We start from the raw sequence: 20,127 nt of genomic DNA on the forward strand, positions 1-20,127 counted from the left end.
TGCACAATAAATTTTGGGGTCCAATTTCTCCTGTTACCCTTGAGAAAATAAAAAATTGTGAGCTAAAAAATCATTTTTGGGGAAAAAAAGGATTTTTTTATTTTCACGGCTCTACGTTATAAATTTCTGTGAAGCTCTTGGGGGTTCAAAGTGCTCACCACACATCTAGATAAATTCCTTGGGGGTCTAGTTTCCAAAATGGTGTCACTTGTGGGGGGTATCTACTGTTTAGGCACATCAGGGGCTCTGCAAACGCAACATGACGTCCCATCTCAATTACAGCCAATTCTGCATTGTCAAGTCAAATGGCGCTCCTTCTCTTCCGAGCTCTGCGATGTGCCCAAACAGCGATTTACCCCCACATATGGGGTATCGGCGTACTCAGGAGAAATTGCACAACAACTTTTGGGGTCTAATTTCTCCTGATACCCTTGTGAAAATAAAAATTTGGGGGTGAAAAGATCATTTTTGTAGAAAAAATGTTTTTTTTTATTTTCACGGCTCTACGTTATAAATTTCTGTGAAGCACTTGGTGGTTCAAAGTGCTCATCACACATCTAGATAAGTTCCTTTAAGGGTCTAGTTTCCAAAATGGTGTCACTTGTGGGGGGTTTCCACTGTTTAGGCACATCAGGGGCTCTCCAAACGCGACATGGCGTCCCATCTCAATTCCAGCCAATTCTGCGTTGAAAAATTCAAACGGCGCTCCTTCTCTTCCAAGCTGTGCGGTGCGCCTAAACAGTGGTTTACCCCCACATATGGGGTATCGGCAAATTCAGGAGAAATTGCACAACAAATTTTATGGTTCATTTTCTCTTTTTAGCCTTGTGAAAATTTAAAAAAATGGTTCTGAAGTAAAATGTTTGCAAAAAAAGTTAAATGTTAATTTTTTCCTTCCACATTGTTTCAGTTGCTGTGTAGCACTTAAAGGGTTAATAAACTTCTTGAATGTGGTTTTGAGGACCTTGAGGGGTGCAGTTTTTAGAATGGTGTCAAGTTTGGGTATTTTCTGTCACGTACGCCCCTCAAAGTGACTTTAAGGCCATGTTCACACGATCCTTTTTTTGATCCTTTTTTTTTCAGGTCCTTTTTCCATGCAGGGTACAGTCCAATGTTACTCTATGGAAAACAAAAACCGCTGTGCCCACTATCCTTTTTTTCTCAGGCAAATCCGCGAAGAATTTGCCTGCAGAAAAAAAGAAGTACCATGTCACTTCTTTCTGCGGATTCAGCTCCTGTTTTCAACAGGCACCAATAGGAAAGTGCTGTTGAAAACCCGCAGAGGAATCTGCAGAAGAAACTGCAGGAAAATCAGCAGTGCAGTTTTGCACTGCGGGTTTTCCAAATCAGGACCTGAAAAAAAAAGGATCAAAAAAAGGATCAAAAAAAGGATCGTGTGAACATAGCCTTAATGTGAGGTGGTCCCTAAAAAAAATTGTTTTGTAAATTTTGTTGTAAAAATGAGAAATCGCTGGTCAACTTTTAACCCTTTTAACTTCCTAACTAAAAAAAAATTGTTTCCAAAATTGTGCTGATGTAAAGTAGACACGTGGGAAATGTTATTTATTAACTATTTTGTGTGACATATCTCTCTGATTTAAGTGCATAAAAATTCAAAGTTTGAAAATTGCAAAATTTTAAAAATTTTCGCCAAATTTCCGTCTTTTTCATAAATAATCGCAAGTAATATCGAAGAAATGTTACCACTATCATGAAGTACAATATGTCTCCAAAAAACAAAGTCAGAATCAGCGGGATCCGTTAAAGCGTTCCAGAGTTATAACCTCATAAAGGGACAGTGGTCAGAATTGTAAAAATTGGCTCGGTCATTAAGTACCAATTTGGCCCTGTGACTAAGGGGTTAAACTGGTGGGATCTCGTTTATATTCTCAAACGAAATGCCTAAACAGACAGATTACACCTTTCCTAATATTATGTCTCTGGCTGTTCATCCTATTATGGATCGCTTGGGTCGTTTTTAGATTTACAAGACCAGGTCCAGTCTTTCTGGCCAAACTTCACTTTTATGATCGACAACAGTAAATGTGCAGTGAGGCCAAGTGTGAATTTCTGGACTATAACAGAGTTTCCCTTTATCCTGACTTTTCAATTTGTATTAAAACCGACTAACTTCAAGGAGGATTGTGATAATCTACATAAACCCATCACACCGGTGCCATGATGTATCTCTGAGCTGTGCGTGGCTGATGGCTGTAATATACATTGGGTACGGAAAGTATTCAGAAGAAGACTTTACATTCTTCATTGTTTCATTGCAGCCATTTGGAAATTCAAAAAAAGTTAATTTTTTTTCTCATTAATGTGCACTCTGCACCCCATCTTGACTGAAAAAAAACAAAAATGTAGTAATTTTTGCAAATTTATTAACCCCTTAAGCCCCGAGGGTGGTTTGCACGTTAATGACCGGGCCAATTTTTACAATTCTGACCACTGTCCCTTTATGAGGCTATAACTCTGGAACGCTTTGACGGATCTTGGCGATTCTGACATTGTTTTCTCGTGACATATTGTACTTCATGTTAGTGGTAAAATTTATTCGATATAACTTGCGTTTATTTGTGAAAAAAATGGAAATTTGGCGAAAATTTTGAAAATTTCGCAATTTTCCAACTTTGAATTTTTATGCCCTTAAATCACAGACATATGTCACACAAAATACTTAATAAGTAACATTTCCCACATGTCTACTTTACATCAGTACAATTTTGGAACCAAAATTTTTTTTTGTGACGGAGTTATAAGGGTTAAAAGTTGACCAGCAATTTCTCATTTTTACAACACCATTTTTTTTAGGGACCACATCTCATTTGAAGTCATTTTGAGGGGTCTATATGATAGAAAATACCCAAGTGTGACACCATTCTAAAAACTGCACCCCTCAAGGTGCTCAAAACCACATTCAAGAAGTTTATTAACCCTTCAGATGTTTCACAGGAATTTTTGGAATGTTTAAATAAAAATGAACATTTAACTTTTTTTCACACAAAATTTATTTCAGCTCCAATTTGTTTTATTTTACCAAGGGTAACAGGAGAAAATGGACCCCCAAAGTTGTTGTACAATTTGTCCTGAGTACGCTGATACCCCATATGTGGGGGTAAACCACTGTTTGGGCGCATGGCAGAGCTCGGAATGAATGGAGCGCCATTTGACTTTTCAATGCAAAATTGACTGGAATTGAGATGGGACGCCATGTTGCGTTTGGAGAGCCCCTGATGTGCCTAAACATTGAAACCCCCTACAAGTGACACCATTTTGGAAAGTAGACCCCCTAATGAACTTATCTAGATGTGTGGTGAGCACTTTGACCCACCAAGTGCTTCACAGAAGTTTATAATGCAGAGTCGTAAAAATAAAAAATCATATTTTTTCACAAAAATTATCTTTTCGCCCCCAATTTTTTATTTTCCCAAGGGTAAGAGAAGAAATTGGACCCCAAAAAATGTTGTGCAATTTGTCCTGAGTACGCTGATACCCCATATATGGGTGTAAACCATTGTTTGGGCACATAGCAGAGCTTGGAAGGGAAGGAGCGCCATTTGACTTTTCAATGCAAAATTGACTGGAATTGAGATGAGACGCCATGTTGCGTTTGGAGAGCCCCTGATGTGCCTAAACACTGACCCCCCTACAATTGACACCATTTTGGAAAGTAGACCCCCTAAGGAACTTATCTAGATGTGTGGTGAGCACTTTGACCCACCAAGTGCTTCACAGAAGTTTATAATGCAGAGCCGTAAAAATAAAAAATCATATTTTTTCACAAAAATGATCTTTTCGCCCCCAATTTTTTATTTTCCCAAGGGTAAGAGAAGAAATTGGACCCCAAAAAATGTTGTGCAATTTGTCCTGAGTACGCTGATACCCCATATGTGGGTGTAAACCATTGTTTGGGCACATAGCAGAGCTTGGAAGGGAAGGAGCGCCATTTGACTTTTCAATGCAAAATTGACTGGAATTGAGATGAGACGCCATGTTGCGTTTGGAGAGCCCCTGATGTGCCTAAACACTGAAACCCCCTACAATTGACACCATTTTGGAAAGTAGACCCCCTAAGGAACTTATCTAGATGTGTGGTGAGCACTTTGACCCACCAAGTGCTTCACAGAAGTTTATAATGCAGAGCCGTAAAAATAAAAAATCATATTTTTTCACAAAAATGATCTTTTCGCCCCCAATTTTTTATTTTCCCAAGGGTAAGAGAAGAAATTGGACCCCAAAAAATGTTGTGCAATTTGTCCTGAGTACGCTGATACCCCATATGTGGGTGTAAACCATTGTTTGGGCGCATGGCAGAGCTTGGAAGGGAAGGAGCGCCATTTGACTTTTCAATGCAAAATTGACTGGAATTGAGATGGGACGCCATGTTGTGTTTGGAGAGCCCCTGATGTGCCTAAACATTGAAACCCCCCACAAGTGACACCATTTTGGAAAGTAGACCCCCTAAGGAACTTATCTAGATGTGTTTTGAGAGCTTTGAACCCCCAAGTGTTTCACTACAGATTATAACGCAGAGCCGTGAAAATATATATATTTTTTTTCTCAAAAATGATTTTTTAGCCCCCAGCTTTGTATTTTTACAAGGGTAACAGAATAAATTGGACCCCAAAATTTGTTTTCCAATTTGTCCTGAGTACGCTGATACCCCATATGTGGGGGGGAACCACTGTTTGGGCGCATGACAGAGCTCGAAAGGGAAGGAGCGCCATTTGGAATGCAGACTTAAATGGATTGGTCAGCAGCCGTCACGTTGCATTTACAGAGCCCCTGATGTACCCAAACAGTACAAACCCCCCACAAGTGACCCCATATTGGAAACTAGACTTCCCAAGGAACTTATCTAGATGTGTTTTGAGAACTTTGAACCCCTAAGTGTTTCACTAAAGTGTATAGCGCAAAGCCGTGAAAATAAAAATTCTTTTTTTTTTTTCACAAAAATGATTTTTCAGCCCCCAGTTTTGTATTTTCACAAGGGTATCAGGATAAATTAGACCCCAAAAGTTGTTGTCCAATTTGTCCTGAGTACGCTGATACCCCATATGTGGGGGGGAACCACTGTTTGGGCGCATGACAGAGCTCGGAAGGGAAGGAGCGCCATTTGGAATGCAGCCTTAAATGGATTGGTCTGCAGGCATCACGTTGCATTTGCAGAGCCCCTGATGTACCCAAACAGTACAAACCCCCCACAAGTGACCCCATATTGGAAACTAGACCTCCCAAGGAACTTATCTAGATGTGTTGTGAGAACTTTGAACCCCCAAGTGTTTCACTACAGTTTATAACGCAGAGCCGTGAAAATAAAACATTTTTTTTTTCCCACAAAAATGATTTTTAGCCCCCCAAATTTTTATTTTCCCAAGGATAACAAGAGAACTTGGACCCCAGAAGTTGTTGTTCAATTTGTCCCGAGTACGCTGATAACCCATATGTTGGGGTAAACCCCTTTTTGGGCGCACGGGAGAGCTCGGAAGGGAAGGAGCACTGTTTTACTTTTTCAACGCAGAATTGGCTGGAATTGAGATTGGACGCCATGTCCCGTTTGGAGAGCCCCTGATGTGCCTGGACAGTGGAAACTTCCCAATTCTACCTGAAACCCTAATCCAAACAGACCCCTAGCCCTAATCCCAACGGTAACCCTAACCACACCCCTAGCCCTGACACACCCATAATTCTAATCCCAACCCTAATCCAAACCGTAAATGTAATCCAAACCCTAACTTTAGCCCCAACCCTAACTTTAGCCCCAACCCTAACCCTAACTTTACCTCCAACCCTAGCCCTAACCCTACCCCTAACCCTAAACGTGACTGAAATACGTGGCACTGAAATACGTGGCACTGAAATACGTGGCACTGAAATACATGGCACTGAAATACGTGGCACTGAAATACATGGCACTGAAATACGTGGCACTGAAATACGTGATACGTGGCACTGAAATACGTGGCACTGAAATACGTGGCACTGAAATACGTGGCACTGAACTACGTGGCACGTGGCACTGAAATACGTGGCACTGAAATACGTGGCACTGAAATACGTGGCACTGAAATACGTGGCACTGAAATACGTGATACGTGGCACTGAAATACGTGGCACTGAAATACGTGGCACTGAAATACGTGGCACTGAAACACGTGGCACTAAAACACGTGGCACTGAAATACGTGATACGTGGCACTGAAATATGTGGCACTGAAATACGTGGCACTGAAATACGTGGCACTGAAACACGTGGCACTGAAATACGTGATATGTGGCACTGAAATATGTGGCACTGAAATACGTGGCACTGAAATACGTGGTACTTAAATACGTGGCACTAAAATATGTGGCACTGAAATATGTGATACGTGGCACTGAAATACGTGACACTTAAATACGTGGCACTGAAACACGTGGCACTGAAACACGTGGCACTGAAATACGTGATACGTGGCACTGAAATACGTGGCACTGAAATACGTGGCACTGAAATACGTGGCACTGAAATACGTGGCACTATGACTGTCAGAAAATGTTCATTAAACGGTTAGGGGTGAGGTTAGGGGTAGAGTTAGGGTTAGGGTTTGGATCCCTTTATCACCTTGATGGTGGTAGGTGGCTTTTCAGTGTGTTTTCTGTTTTTTTTCGATAAAAACGCATGCGTTTTTAACGCAAACGCATGTGCTTAAAAACGCAAGAAAATACTGCAGGCTGTATTTCTGAAAATGAACGCATGCAGAAAAAAACCGCATGCGTTTGAAAACGCGACCAAACGCGTACAAAAAAACGCATGCGTTTTCAATGTTAAATATAGGGAAAAAACGCATGCATTTTTTTGTGCAAAAAACGCTGCAGACAAAAACGCAAGTGTGAAACCAGCGACGCTTTTTATAGCAAAAAAGTTTTTGCGTCTCCACATTTTGAGACCTATAATTTTTCCACATTTTGCTCCACAGAGTCATGTGAGGTCTTGTTTTTTGCGGGACGAGTTGACGTTTTTATTGGTAACATTTTCGGACACGTGACCATTTTTGATCACTTTTTATTCCGATTTTTGTGAGGCAGAATGACCAAAAACCTGCTATTCATGAATTTCTTTTGGGAGAGGCGTTTATACCGTTCCGCGTTTGGTAAAATTGATAAAGCAGTTTTATTCGACGGGTCAGTACGATTACAGCGATACCTCATTTATATCATTTTTTTATGTTTTGGCGCTTTTATACGATAAAAACTATTTTTTAGAAAAAATAATTATTTTGGTATCGCTTTATTCTCAGGACTATAACTTTTTTATTTTTTTGCTGATGATGCTATATGGCGGCTCGTTTTTTGCGGGACAAGATGACGTTTTCAGCGGTACCATGATTATTTATATCAGTCTTTTTGATCGCGTGTTATTCCTCTTTTTGTTCGGCGGTATGGTAATAAAGCGTTGTTTTTTGCCTCGTTTTTTTTTTTTTTCTCTTACGGTGTTTACTGAAGGGGTTAACTAGTGGGCAGTTTTATAGGTCGGGCCGTTACGGACGCGGCGATACTAAATATGTGTACTTTTATTGTTTTGTTTTTTTAATTTAGATAAAGAAATGTATTTATGGGAATAATATATATATATTTTTTTATTATTTATTTAGGATTTTTTTTTTTTTTTTTACACATGTGGAAAAATTTTTTTTTTACTTTTTTACTTTGTCCCAGGGGGGGACATCACAGATCGATGATCTGATAGTGTGCACTGCACTTTATCAGATCACCGATCTCACTTACATCGGTGCAGGCTTACCAGCGTCTGCTCTGAGCAGGCACTCGGTAAGCCACCTTTCTCCCTGCAGGACCCGGATGCCGCGGCCATCTTGGATCCGGGACCTGCAGGGAGGAAGAAGGTAGGAGACCCTCAGAGCAACGTGATCACATCGCGTTGCTCCGGGGGTCTCAGGGAAGCCCGCAGGGAGCCCCCTCCCTGCGCGATGCTTCCTTATACCGCCGGTACACTGCGATCATGTTTGATCGCGGTGTGCCGGGGGTTAATGTGCCGGGGGTGGTCCGTGACCGCTCCTGGCACATAGTGCCGGATGTCAGCTGCGATAGGCAGCTGACACCCGGCCGCGATCGGCCGCGCTCCCCCCGTGAGCGCGGCCGATCGCGTATGACGTACTATCCCGTCACCGGGAATTAAGTCCCAGGTCACCTTGACGGGATAGTACGTCATACGGGATTAAGGGGTTAAAAAGAAAAACTGAAATATCACATGGTCATAAGTATTCAGACCCTTTGCTCAGTATTAGGCCGGCATCACACTCAGCATGTGTAAGTACGGTCCGTTTATTACGGCTGTAATACGCAGAAATGTTCCCAAAATAGTGATCCGTATGTCATCCGTAGGCAGGGTGTGTCAGCGTATTTTGCGCATTGGCATCCTCCGTATGTAATCTGTATGGCTTTCGTACTGCGATATTTTCTCGCAGGCTTGCAAAACCGACATCTAATGGATTTATGTGCTCAAATGTTCGGTAAAACATATATACAGTCTCTCTCTCTCGATCTATCTATCTATCTATCTATATATATATATATATATATATATATATATATATATATATATATATATATATACAGTGTATATATATATATATATATAATATGTCATTGAGACACACATATATATATATATATATATACTGTAGTTATATTTAATTCAGCGCGAGATATGTGAAAAGCCGGTAATTCAATTGCCGGCTTTTTCTTTCTCCTTCCCAAACCCAACAGGATATGAGACATGGTTTACATACGGGGAATGAATGGAATGCAGGGTGACCTGTAGTTACCTTGAGTTGCGGTGAGGCGCCCTCTGCTGGATGTCCTCATGAACTGGAGCCTGGTAAAAGTTCCCACGCTCGAGTTCATATGAGGACATCCAGCAGAGGGCGCCTCACCGCAACTCAAGGTAACTACAGGTCATTCCCCTGCAATCCATTCATTCCCGGGGGTTTTACAGGCACGAGCACTGCTTTAGCAGAGCTCCAGGCTGTAAAATGATTTAACCCCTTCAGATGGATTTACTTCGTGGGACTTGACCTGAGCGACAGAAGGTATGAGATATTGTTGTTTTTTTATTTTTCCTTTGTTACAGAACAAGGGTCTTCAGGTGGATTACCAGTATAATAAAATATTAAAACACCCTGTGTCTTTATTTCATTAAAATACTTTTAAATAATGTGTGTGTGTTTTATTAACCATTTCGTACTATTGGATTAATAATGGATAGGTGTCATAATTGACGCCTCTCCATTATTAATCTGGCTTAATGTCACCTTACAATAGCAAGGTGACATTAACCCTTCATTACCCCATATAACACCGCTACACAGAAATGGGAAGAGAGAGGCCAAGTGTCAGAATAGGTGCATCTTCCAGATGTGCCTTTTCTGGGGTGGCTGGGGGCAGATGTTTTTAGCCAGGGGGGCCAATAACCATGGACCCTCTCTAGGCTATTAATATCTGCCCTCAGTCACTGGCTTTACCACTCTGGCGGAGAAAATTGCGCTGGAGCCCACGCCAATTTTTTCCGCCATTTAACCCTTTATTTTACAAGCTACAGTGCCCAAATTTTGCACATACACACTACTAACATTAGTAGTGTGGAATATGCAAAAAAAAAAAAGGGATATGAGATGGTTTACTGTATGTAATCATGTCTCATATCCTGTCGGGTTTATGAAGGAGAAATGAAAAGCCGGAAATTGAATTACCGACTTTTCTCTCTAACACCAGTGCGTATTTCTCACAGGTCACACTGCTGGTCCGTGTGGAATCCGTATTTTTCTCGCCCCTATAGACTCTCATTAGCGATTTTTTTGCGCAATACGGTGACAAACGCAGCATGCTGCGATTTTCTACGGCCGTACAAGACCGTATATTATGGATGCGTAATATACGGCAGATAGGAGATGCGCCACAGAGATTCATTGGGCCGTGTGCAATGCGTATTTTACGGACGTAGTTTATGCGCTCATACGTCCGTAAAACTCGCTAGTGTGACGCCGGCCTTAAGCCTTTAGAGCTAGTACAGCCATGAGACTTCTTGGGAATGATGCAACAAGTTTTTTACCCCTGGATTTGGGGATCCTCTGCCATTCTTCCTTGCAGATCTCTCCAGTTCCGTCAGGTTGGATGGTGAATGTTGGTGGACAGCCATTTTCAGGTCTCTCCATAGATGCTCAGTTGGGTTTAGGTCAGGGCTCTGGCTGGGCCAGTCAAGAATGGTCACAGAGGTGTTCTGAAGCCACTCCTCTGTTATTTTAGCTGTGTGCTTAGGGTCATTGTCTTGTTGGAAGGTGAACCTTCGGCCAAGTCTGAGGTCGAGAGCACTCTGGAAGAGGTTTTCATCCAGGATATCTCTGTACTTGGCCGCATTCATGTTTCCTTCAATGACAACTAGTTGTACTGTCCCTGCAGCTGAAAAACACCCCCATAGCATGATGCTGCCACCACCATGTTTCACTGTAGGGATTGTATTGGGCAGGTGATGAGCAGTGCCTAGTTTTCTCCACACATACCGCTTAGAATTATCACCAAAAAGGTTTATCTTCATCTCATCAGAGCAGAGAATCTTATTTCTCATAGACTGGGAGTCCTTCATGTGTTTTTTAGCAAACTCTATGTGGGCTTTCATATGTCTTGCACTGAGGAGAGGCTTTCATCGGGCTACTCTGCCATAAAGGCCCGACTGGTGGAGGGCTGCAGTGATAGTTGACTTTGTGGAACTTTCTCCCATCTCCCTACTTCATCTCTGGAGCTCGGCCACAGTGATCTTGGGGTTCTTCTTTACCTCTCTCACCAAGGCTCTTCTCCCACAATTGCTCAGTTTGGCTGGACGGCCAGGTCTAGGAAGACTTCTGTTGGTCCCAAACTTCTTCCATTTAAGGATTATGGAGGCCACTGTGCTCTTAGGAACCTTGAGTACTGCAGAAATTCTGTTTAACCTTGGCCAGATCTGTACCTTGCCACAATTCTGTCTCTGAGCTCCTTGGCCAGTTTCTTTAACCTCATGATTCTCATTTGGTCTGACTTCCACTGTGAGCTGTGAGGTCTTATATAGACAGGTGTGTCTCTTTCCAAATCAAGTCCTATCAGTTTAACCCCTTACCGACATCGGGAGTAATAGTACGCTGAAGTCGGACTCCCTCCCTTTGATGTGGACTCCGGCGGTGAGCTCACATCTTTCCAGGGACACGTCAGCTGTTTTGAACAGCTGACATGTGCCCGCAATAGCCGCGGGTGGAATAGAGATCCACCCACGGCTATTAACCAGTTATATGCCGCTGTCAAACTCTGAAGCGGCATTTAAATTTCACTTATGGCAATCACGAAGGAAATGCGCACACCGGTGACCCCCGTCACATGATCGTGGGTCACCGATGTGTTGGCATGACAACCTGAGGTCTCCTGGAGACCTCTATGGTTCTCAGTGCTGGCTTCCTGTGAGCGCAACCCAGTGGTCGGCGCTCATAGCAAGTGAGTAAATCTGCTTATATACAGGCCAATTGAACATCGCCTCTATGTAGCAGAGCCGATCGGGTTGTGGCAGCTTCTAGTCTCTTATGAAGACTATTGATGCATGCCAAAAGTAAAACAAAAAAGTTTTTAAAAATAAAAAATATAAAAATTCAAATCACCCCCCTTACGCCCCATTCAAAATAAAACAATAAAAATAAAATCAAACATTCACATATTTGATATCGCCGCATTGAGAATCGCCCGATCTATCAATAAAAAAAGAAGGATTAACCTGATTGCTAAACGGAATAGCGAGAAAAAAGTAAAATTGCCAGAATTACTTGTTTTGGTCGCCGCGACATTGCATTAAAATGCAATAATGGGCGATCAAAAGATTGTATCTGCACCAACATGATGTCATTAAAAAACGACAGCTCGGCGCACCAAAAATAAGCCCTCACCTGACCCGATATCGCGAAAAATGAGACACTACGGGTATTGGAAAATGGCGGAAATTTTCTTCTTTTTTTTTTAACAAAGTTTTTTTTTTTGTTTGTTTGTTTTTTTCACCACATAGATGAAAAAGAACCTAGACATGTTTGATGCCTATGAACTCATAATGCGGTAAAGTAGATGATAAGCACAGCCCGAGGGTGGAGGTGCTGAAGAAGTAGGTGCCCAGACCTTGAAGTGTAGTATAGGATATACTTGGCACACTCGTATGGGTCTGATGCAAAAAATATTTATTATATACATACAGTATTCAAACGTTTCGGTCTACCAAGGACCTTCATCAGTGTGCTCTACAAATAAACAAAATAAAGTGCAGAGACATAATCCGAAAACAGAAATTAAATAAAATAAAGTATATACAAGGAAATATATCTGGTCACGTATGGTAGACTGGTAGAAACCAGAAATGACACTCCAAACATTATAACAAAATATACACTCACCGGCCACTTTATTAGGTACACCATGCTAGTAACGGGTTGGACCCCCTTTTGCCTTCAGAACTGCCTCAATTCTTCGTGGCATAGATTCAACAAGGTGCTGGAAGCATTCCTCAGAGATTTTGGTCCATATTGACATGATGGCATCACACAGTTGCCGCAGATTTGTCGGCTGCACATCCCAAAGATGCTCCATACAAGGCAGGATGGATCCATGCTTTCATGTTGTTTACGCCAAATTCTGACCCTACCATCCGAATGTCGCAGCAGAAATCGAGACTCATCAGACCAAGCAACGTTTTTCCAATCTTCTACTGTCCAATTTCGATGAGCTTGTGCAAATTGTAGCCTCAGTTTCCTGTTCTTAGCTGAAAGGAGTGGTACCCGGTGTGGTCTTCTGCTGCTGTAGCCCATCTGCCTCAAAGTTCGACGCACTGTGCGTTCAGAGATGCTCTTAGGCCTACCTTGGTTGTAACGGGTGGCGATTTGAGTCACTGTTGCCTTTCTATCAGCTCGAACCAGTCTGCCCATTCTCCTCTGACCTCTGGCATCAACAAGGCATTTCCGCCCACAGAACTGCCGCTCACTGGATTTTTTTTCTTTTTCGGGCCATTCTCTGTAAACCCTAGAGATGGTTGTGCGTGAAAATCCCAGTAGATCAGCAGTTTCTGAAGTACTCAGCCCAGCCCTTCTGGCACCAACAACCATGCCACGTTCAAAGGCGCTCAGATCACCTTTCTTCCCCATACTGATGCTCGGTTTGAACTGCAGGAGATTGTCTTGACCATGTCTACATGCCTAAATGCACTGAGTTGCCGCCATGTGATTGGCTGATTAGAAATTAAGTGTTAACAAGAAGTTGGACAGGTGTACCTAATAAAGTGGCCAGTGAGTGTACGTCATATATGCGAAAAATATTTTACAGAATTTAAAAATCCTTTCCTTCCATGTTTCCGTCGAGCACACAACATACGGGACACGTTGGTCCGTGCAGACATTGGTCCCTCCCGCGCACCCTCCTCCCAACTTTTTCTTTGCAACCTGAAAAAAGGCACCTTTCCCTGCTTAAACTGCAATCAATTATTAAATTTGCAAAAATGTCTACGTTTCTGATTTTTTTCAGTCAAGATGGGGTGCAGCGTGCACATTTAATGAGAGAAAAATGAACTTTTTTAAATTTATCAAATGGCTGCAATGAAACAAAGAGTGAAAAATGTAAAGGGGTCTGAATACTTTCTGTACTCACTGTACATTTATTCCCGCCGGCAGGAGATGTGTTGGCTCCAGCCCTGGTTTCATGGATTCACTCCACCTCATAAATTCCATTGTTTTTGATCTTAAGAAATTCAGATTACTGCACAATCTCTCCTGAAATGGGGAGCTATGTTAGTTTCTATACTCTTGTGGTCAGGACTCCAATGGTCCACCATAAATTAGTGCAACACCGGTTTAGTGTTGGAGTTCTCCCCTCATACATATGTTGTTGTTGAGGATGTAACTTTTTTAAAAGTTTTCTTACATGTTCATTCCGTATGATAGTCTGAATGTGGTGGGATCGGCCTGCCTCACTAACTGAGTCTGTATCTCCCTGGTAGTGTTTAAAAAAAGGTTTCAATTATCAAATGCCTGAGATGTAAATTTCAGATCCCTCAGCTCTGCACTATTATAAAAAGTTCTATTTAAATTTCTAATATTTCTTCTTGACATTTATCTGACAGAAAATATTGGTCCTTACGATAGTTTATATTGCTTAGAGCCACCAAGTCCCATACTCCAATTACTCCAGAGAAGTTTCACCACTACTCATTTTTTTTTCCTGAGGATGACTGTTCAGCTTGATCATTTCAGTAGATGTGTTATTGTCTATATTCACAGTTTTGCCCATTACCCTTTAACTTCTTTAACCCCTCTACACGGATTTGGACTTACACAGAGACCGCTAGGCTTGAAGCACAGTTACCTACTGTTCTGTGGAGTAAGGGTATGTTTCCACTGTCAGGATGGCCGGCGGTATCGCCGCAGCGGCGAAGCCGCTCGGCGCTAAGCCCCGCCCCCTTTCTGGGACGCGATCATGCCGGATGTGTTAACTCTTCACATCCGGGATGATCGCGCTCTCCCATAGGGCCCTGTGATATGCCTTGCGGGGACGCTGCGTCCCCGCAAGGTGTACAGACATGCTGTGATCTGAAAAGACGCGCAGTATGTCCGTAGTCGCAGGGCCGCCACGTGCGGGTTTCCACGCATAGTGGAGACGGGATTTCATCAAATCCCCTCCACTATGCTGGAACATCTGGACGCTGCTTGTTTGACGCTGCAGCTCTGCGCAGCGTCAAACAAGCAGCGTTTCCTTACCGTGGAAACATACCCTAAGATGGGAAGAAGAAAAGACAGAGAGCCGTGTCAGAACCAAGAGGCCAGAGAAAATACTAACTCAGGAGACATAAGAGTAGTCAGTAAACAGGCTGGGGTCACAGCAGAAAACAAATACACAAGCCAGGAGCTGAGCACAGAGGACTGAACCAGAGGAGATCAAGGCTGTATCTGGCAGCTTCCGGCAATATGTTTCAAGCTTTAGTAAGGTGTGGTGCTTTCGAAGTCCAACTCTGATTGCCCAAGGAGTTCGCAATCTCAGGCGGACATATTGCATATGCTTTAGCATTGTCCCAGATTGTCCTCCTATTGGATTGAAGTGTTGAACTGCATTGGAGTGGTGTATGGGTGCGTTATTCCTAGGGATCCGTTGATATGTATATTAGGGTAAATATTAACTGACAATACGACTAAAATTGTAATTGCAAGATTATAGTATGCTGCAAGGAAACTGATTGCAAAATATTGGGTTAGAGATGATCCTCCGTCCAGACGTGAATTCATTGCTCAAACGAACCACATAACTGAGCTTGAGAAAAGCATTTACACCAGGAGGGACGAGCTGGATTTCTTCCATAAATTATGGCAGCCGTGGTTGGATAAGATTAATGTTCTACCAGTATATAGTACAATTTATGGTAAACTGGAACTCTGTTTGATATTGTCAACTATGGACGAATTATTGTTTGCTCCTGATATGGCCTCCATGGGTGTTAATTTACTGTAAAACATAAAATGAGCATGAACATGTGATCTGTTGTAAATCTTATCGTTAATACAAATGTATCTGATTAAAAAATGTTTGGTGCTTTCCAATTGGCAGATGGTACTACAGATGCCAGGCGCCCTAATCTTAGTGACTGGGCAGAGCCTGCACCGCCAAGAGCTTCTGGTTCCAACCCCACCTCTGTTATCAGCATCGCCTGCAGATCGAGTAAGCCGCCTCTGGTGTCCAAAGCAGACATTGCAGGAGCAGATCCCAGAGGAGATGGGACACACCATTTGCAGAATTCCTAATATGACAAAATTGCAGAAAACCAGAGCAGATGAATTCCCTTTAACCCCTTTCTGACCTCGATAGTACATCCGAGGTCAGAACCCCCGCTTTGATGTGGCCTCCGGCGGTGAGCCCGCATCAAAGCCTGTTCAAAACAGCTGACATGTGCTCGCAATAGCGGGGGGGTGGATTCACGATCCACCCGCCACTAGTAACTAGTTAAATGCTACTGTCAAACGCTGACAGCGGCATTTAACTAGCGCTTCCGTCAGGCCTAAAATGCGTGCATTCCTGACCCCCGTTACGTGATCGGGGGTCAGCGATGCATCGGCATGACAACCAGAGGTCTGTTGAAGACCTCTATGGTTGTTGATGCCTGATTGCTGTGAGCACCACCCTGTGCTCAGCACTCATAGCAATGCAGTAAATCTACTACATAGGAGCAATCTGAGCATCGCTCCTATGTAGCAGAGCCGATCAGGCTATGCTAGCTTCTAGCCTCCCATGGAGGCTATTGAAGCATGGCAAAAGTAAAAAAAAAATGTTTTAAAAAAATATGAAAAATATAAAAGTTTTAAATCCACCCCCTTTCGCCCCCTTCAAAATAAAACAAAAAAATCAAATATACACATATTTCCTATCGCTGCATTCAGAATCGCCCAATCTATCAATAAAAAAATGAACCTGAAAGCTAAACAACGTAGCGAGAAAAAAATTGAAACGTCAGAATTACGATTTTTTTGGTCACTGCGACATTGCATTAAAATGCAATAATGGGCGATCAAAAGAATGAATCTGCACCAAAATGGTATAATTAAAAATGTCAGCTCAGCACACAAAAAATAAGCCATCACCCAACCCTAGATCACGAAAATTGGAGACGCTACAGGTATCGGAAAAGTGCGCAATTTTTTTTTTATTTATTTTTTTAGCAAAATTTGGAATTTTTTTTTTACCATTTAGATAAAAAGTAACCTAGACATGTTTGGTGTCTATGAACTCATAATGACCTGGAAAATCATAATGGCAGGTCAGTTTTAGCATTTGGTGAACCTAGCAAAAAAAGCCAAACAAAAAACAAGTGTGGGATTGCACTTTTTTGCAATTTCACCACACTTGGAATTTTTTTCCAGTTTTCTAGTACACGACATGCTAAAACCAATAATGTCGTTCAAAAGTGCAACGCGTCCTGCAAAAAAATAAGCCCTCATATGGCCATATTGACGGAAAAATAAAAAAAAGTATGGCTCTGTGAAGGAGGAGAGCGAAAAACAAAATCGTAAAACAAAAAAAAGCTGGGGTCATGAAGGGGTTAAAATGACTCCATTTTGTAAATTATAACCCTCAATAAATTATAGGAATAGTGACTGTTTTGACTCCACTTGCAGTTTCCAGATATTAGCACGCGCAGTGAATGTTGGAAAAAGAAAATTGCAAATATCCCAAGTTATTACCCAACACATAGTGCCCAGATTGTGCTCCAGGAGATACACATGCCATAAAATAAGTGATTTCTTCTCACTATAGTAATGCCAAAAGCATGGATGCTTCATGTGTCTTGAGCACAGTCTAGTAAACTGTAAACTGTCATTGTCTTTGTGAATAATTCAATAATTTTTCATAACTTGCCATTTTTACAGACCGTTTAAGCAGAAATGGTCAAAAATATAGAATTCAAGGATATTTTATTCTAAAATAATAATTGGCTTTATTCTTGGCAGATAACTGTACCAGGAGATCAGCAGGACAGCTGACATCTTCATTGTTTAAATCAGATAATCTTGAGATCCCACAGGATACAATTGAAGTGAATGCCATTACTCCAAATATACCATCATCCCTTCACAGCAAAGATCTGTCATCTGATCCTGTGGAACAGATCCTGTCTTCTGATTCATTACCGACTACTAAGGAAAATCAAAATCACAAAATAAGCATTAAAAAACGAACTGCTCCTAAAGCAATGAAGACATTTTCATGTTCAGAATGTGGAAAATGTTTTAATCGGAAAGCGAAGGTTGTTACCCACCAAAGAACTCACACAGGAGAGAAGCCTTTTTCTTGTTCAGAATGTGGGAAATGTTTTACAGATAAAAATGTTCTTATCATACATCATAGATCTCACACAGGGGAGAAGCCTTTTTCCTGTTCAGAATGTGGGAAATGTTTTAACCAGAAAGCGCATCTTGTTAGCCACCAGAAAACCCACACAGGAGAGAAGCCTTTTTCCTGTTCAGAATGTGGGAAATGTTTTAACCAGAAATCGAATCTTGTTAGCCACCAGAAAACCCACACAGGAGAGAAGCCTTTTTCTTGTTCAGAATGTGGGAAATGTTTTACAGATAAAAATGTTCTTATCAGACATCATAGATCTCACACAGGGGAGAAGCCTTTTTCTTGTTCAGAATGTGGGAAATGTTTTACAGATAAAAATGTTCTTATCAGACATCATAGATCTCACACAGGAGAGAAGCCTTTTTCTTGTTCAGAATGTGGGAAATGTTTTAACCAGAAATTGTATCTTGTTAGCCACCAGAAAACCCACACAGGAGAGAAGCCTTTTTCTTGTTCAGAATGTGGGAAATGTTTTGCAGTTAAAAATGTTCTTATCAGACATCATAGATCTCACACAGGAGAGAAGCCTTTTTCTTGTTCAGAATGTGGGAAATGTTTTACCAGGAAAGCGCATCTTGTTAGCCACCAGAAAACCCACACAGGGGAGAAGCCTTTTTCATGTTCAGAATGTGGGAAATGTTTTACAGATAAAAAATTTCTTATCGGACATCAGAGATCTCACACAGGAGAGAAGCCTTTTTCTTGTTCAGAATGTGGGAAATGTTTTACCAGGAAAGCACATCTTGTTAGCCACCAGAAAACCCACACAGGGGAGAAGCCTTTTTCTTGTTCAGAATGTGGGAAATGTTTTCCAGATAAAAATGTTCTTATCAGACATCATAGATCTCACACAGGGGAGAAGCCTTTTTCCTGTTCAGAATGTGGGAAATGTTTTAACCAGAAAGCGCATCTTGTTAGCCACCAGAAAACCCACACAGGAGAGAAGCCTTTTTCATGTTCAGAATGTGGGAAATGTTTTCCAGATAAAAATGTTCTTATCAGACATCATAGATCTCACACAGGGGAGATGCCTTTTTCCTGTTCAGAATGTGGGAAATGTTTTAACCAGAAAGGGAGTCTAGTTGGTCACCAGAGAACTCACACAGGGGAGAAGCCTTTTTCCTGTTCAGAATGTGGGAAATGTTTTAAATGGAAAGTGCTTCTTGTTAGACATCAGTGCAGTCACACAGAGGAGAAGCCTTTTTCGTTTTCTTAATGTGGGAAATATTTTACTTGGAAATCAACTGTTAATAAACATCAGAGACGTCACATAGGGGAGAAGCCTTTTTTATGTTCATAATGTTGGAATAGTTTTAACCAAAACTTAATCTTCTTAAAGGGGTTGTCTCTTGTCATTCCTCATGTTTGCTGACAAAAGGATAAAATTAAACTTTATTAATTCTAAATGTAAAACTATGCCCATAATTCACCCCCTGAAGGTTAGTCAGTAGGTGGCTAATAGAAAAAACATGTACCCCACAGTTCAGTATATAGGGTGAGGTGACGTATACACACTCACTCACCAAGTCTCTCATTTCTACGTGTTTCATCGTCCTCACCAAAGGCGACTCATCAGGAGACTATTTAATATTGACCTATATTCAAGCGAGACTAGACAAAAAACAAAACAAAATCAGGTATCATGTTATCCGAAACAGTCAGAAAACCAGCCACATATTGGCAGATCCCAGACCGCAAACTATATACTTCATAAGTTTATAAGCCACTTCAGTGTCAGGAATAGATAGTATGTGACAATACAGTATAATTTTTGTGTTTTCCTCCTATAGGGACTGCCTATCGGAAAAGTGCGCAATTTTTTATTTATTTATTTTTTTAGCAAAATTTGGAATTTTTTTTTTACCATTTAGATAAAAAGTAACCTAGACATGTTTGGTGTCTATGAACTCATAATGACCTGGAAAATCATAATGGCAGGTCAGTTTTAGCATTTAGTGAACCTAGCAAAAAAAGCCAAACAAAAAACAAGTGTGGGATTGCACTTTTTTGCAATTTCACCACACTTGGAATTTTTTTCCAGTTTTCTAGTACACGACATGCTAAAACCAATAATGTCGTTCAAAAGTGCAACGCGTCCTGCAAAAAAATAAGCCCTCACATGGCCATATTGACGGAAAAATAAAAAAAAGTATGGCTCTGTGAAGGAGGAGAGCGAAAAACAAAATCGTAAAA

The 20,127-nt window shown here is 41.5% G+C and overlaps 1 protein-coding gene across 1 annotated transcript in view; it reads left to right on the forward strand.

Moving 5' to 3' along the window:
• LOC143766931 (uncharacterized) overlaps window positions 1-19,215 on the forward strand; it is a 38,374-nt gene extending 19,159 nt beyond the window's left edge. The window contains exon 7 of the mRNA XM_077254938.1: window positions 17,541-19,215. Within this exon, the coding sequence (XP_077111053.1) occupies window positions 17,541-19,150 (1,610 nt within the window). The 3' untranslated portion in view covers window positions 19,151-19,215. The remainder of the gene's footprint in view (window positions 1-17,540) is intronic.
• The last annotated feature ends 912 nt before the right edge of the window (window positions 19,216-20,127 follow it).

This window comes from Ranitomeya variabilis, chromosome 4 (assembly GCF_051348905.1).
Source record: "Ranitomeya variabilis isolate aRanVar5 chromosome 4, aRanVar5.hap1, whole genome shotgun sequence".
NCBI classification, from domain to species: Eukaryota; Metazoa; Chordata; class Amphibia; order Anura; family Dendrobatidae; genus Ranitomeya; species Ranitomeya variabilis.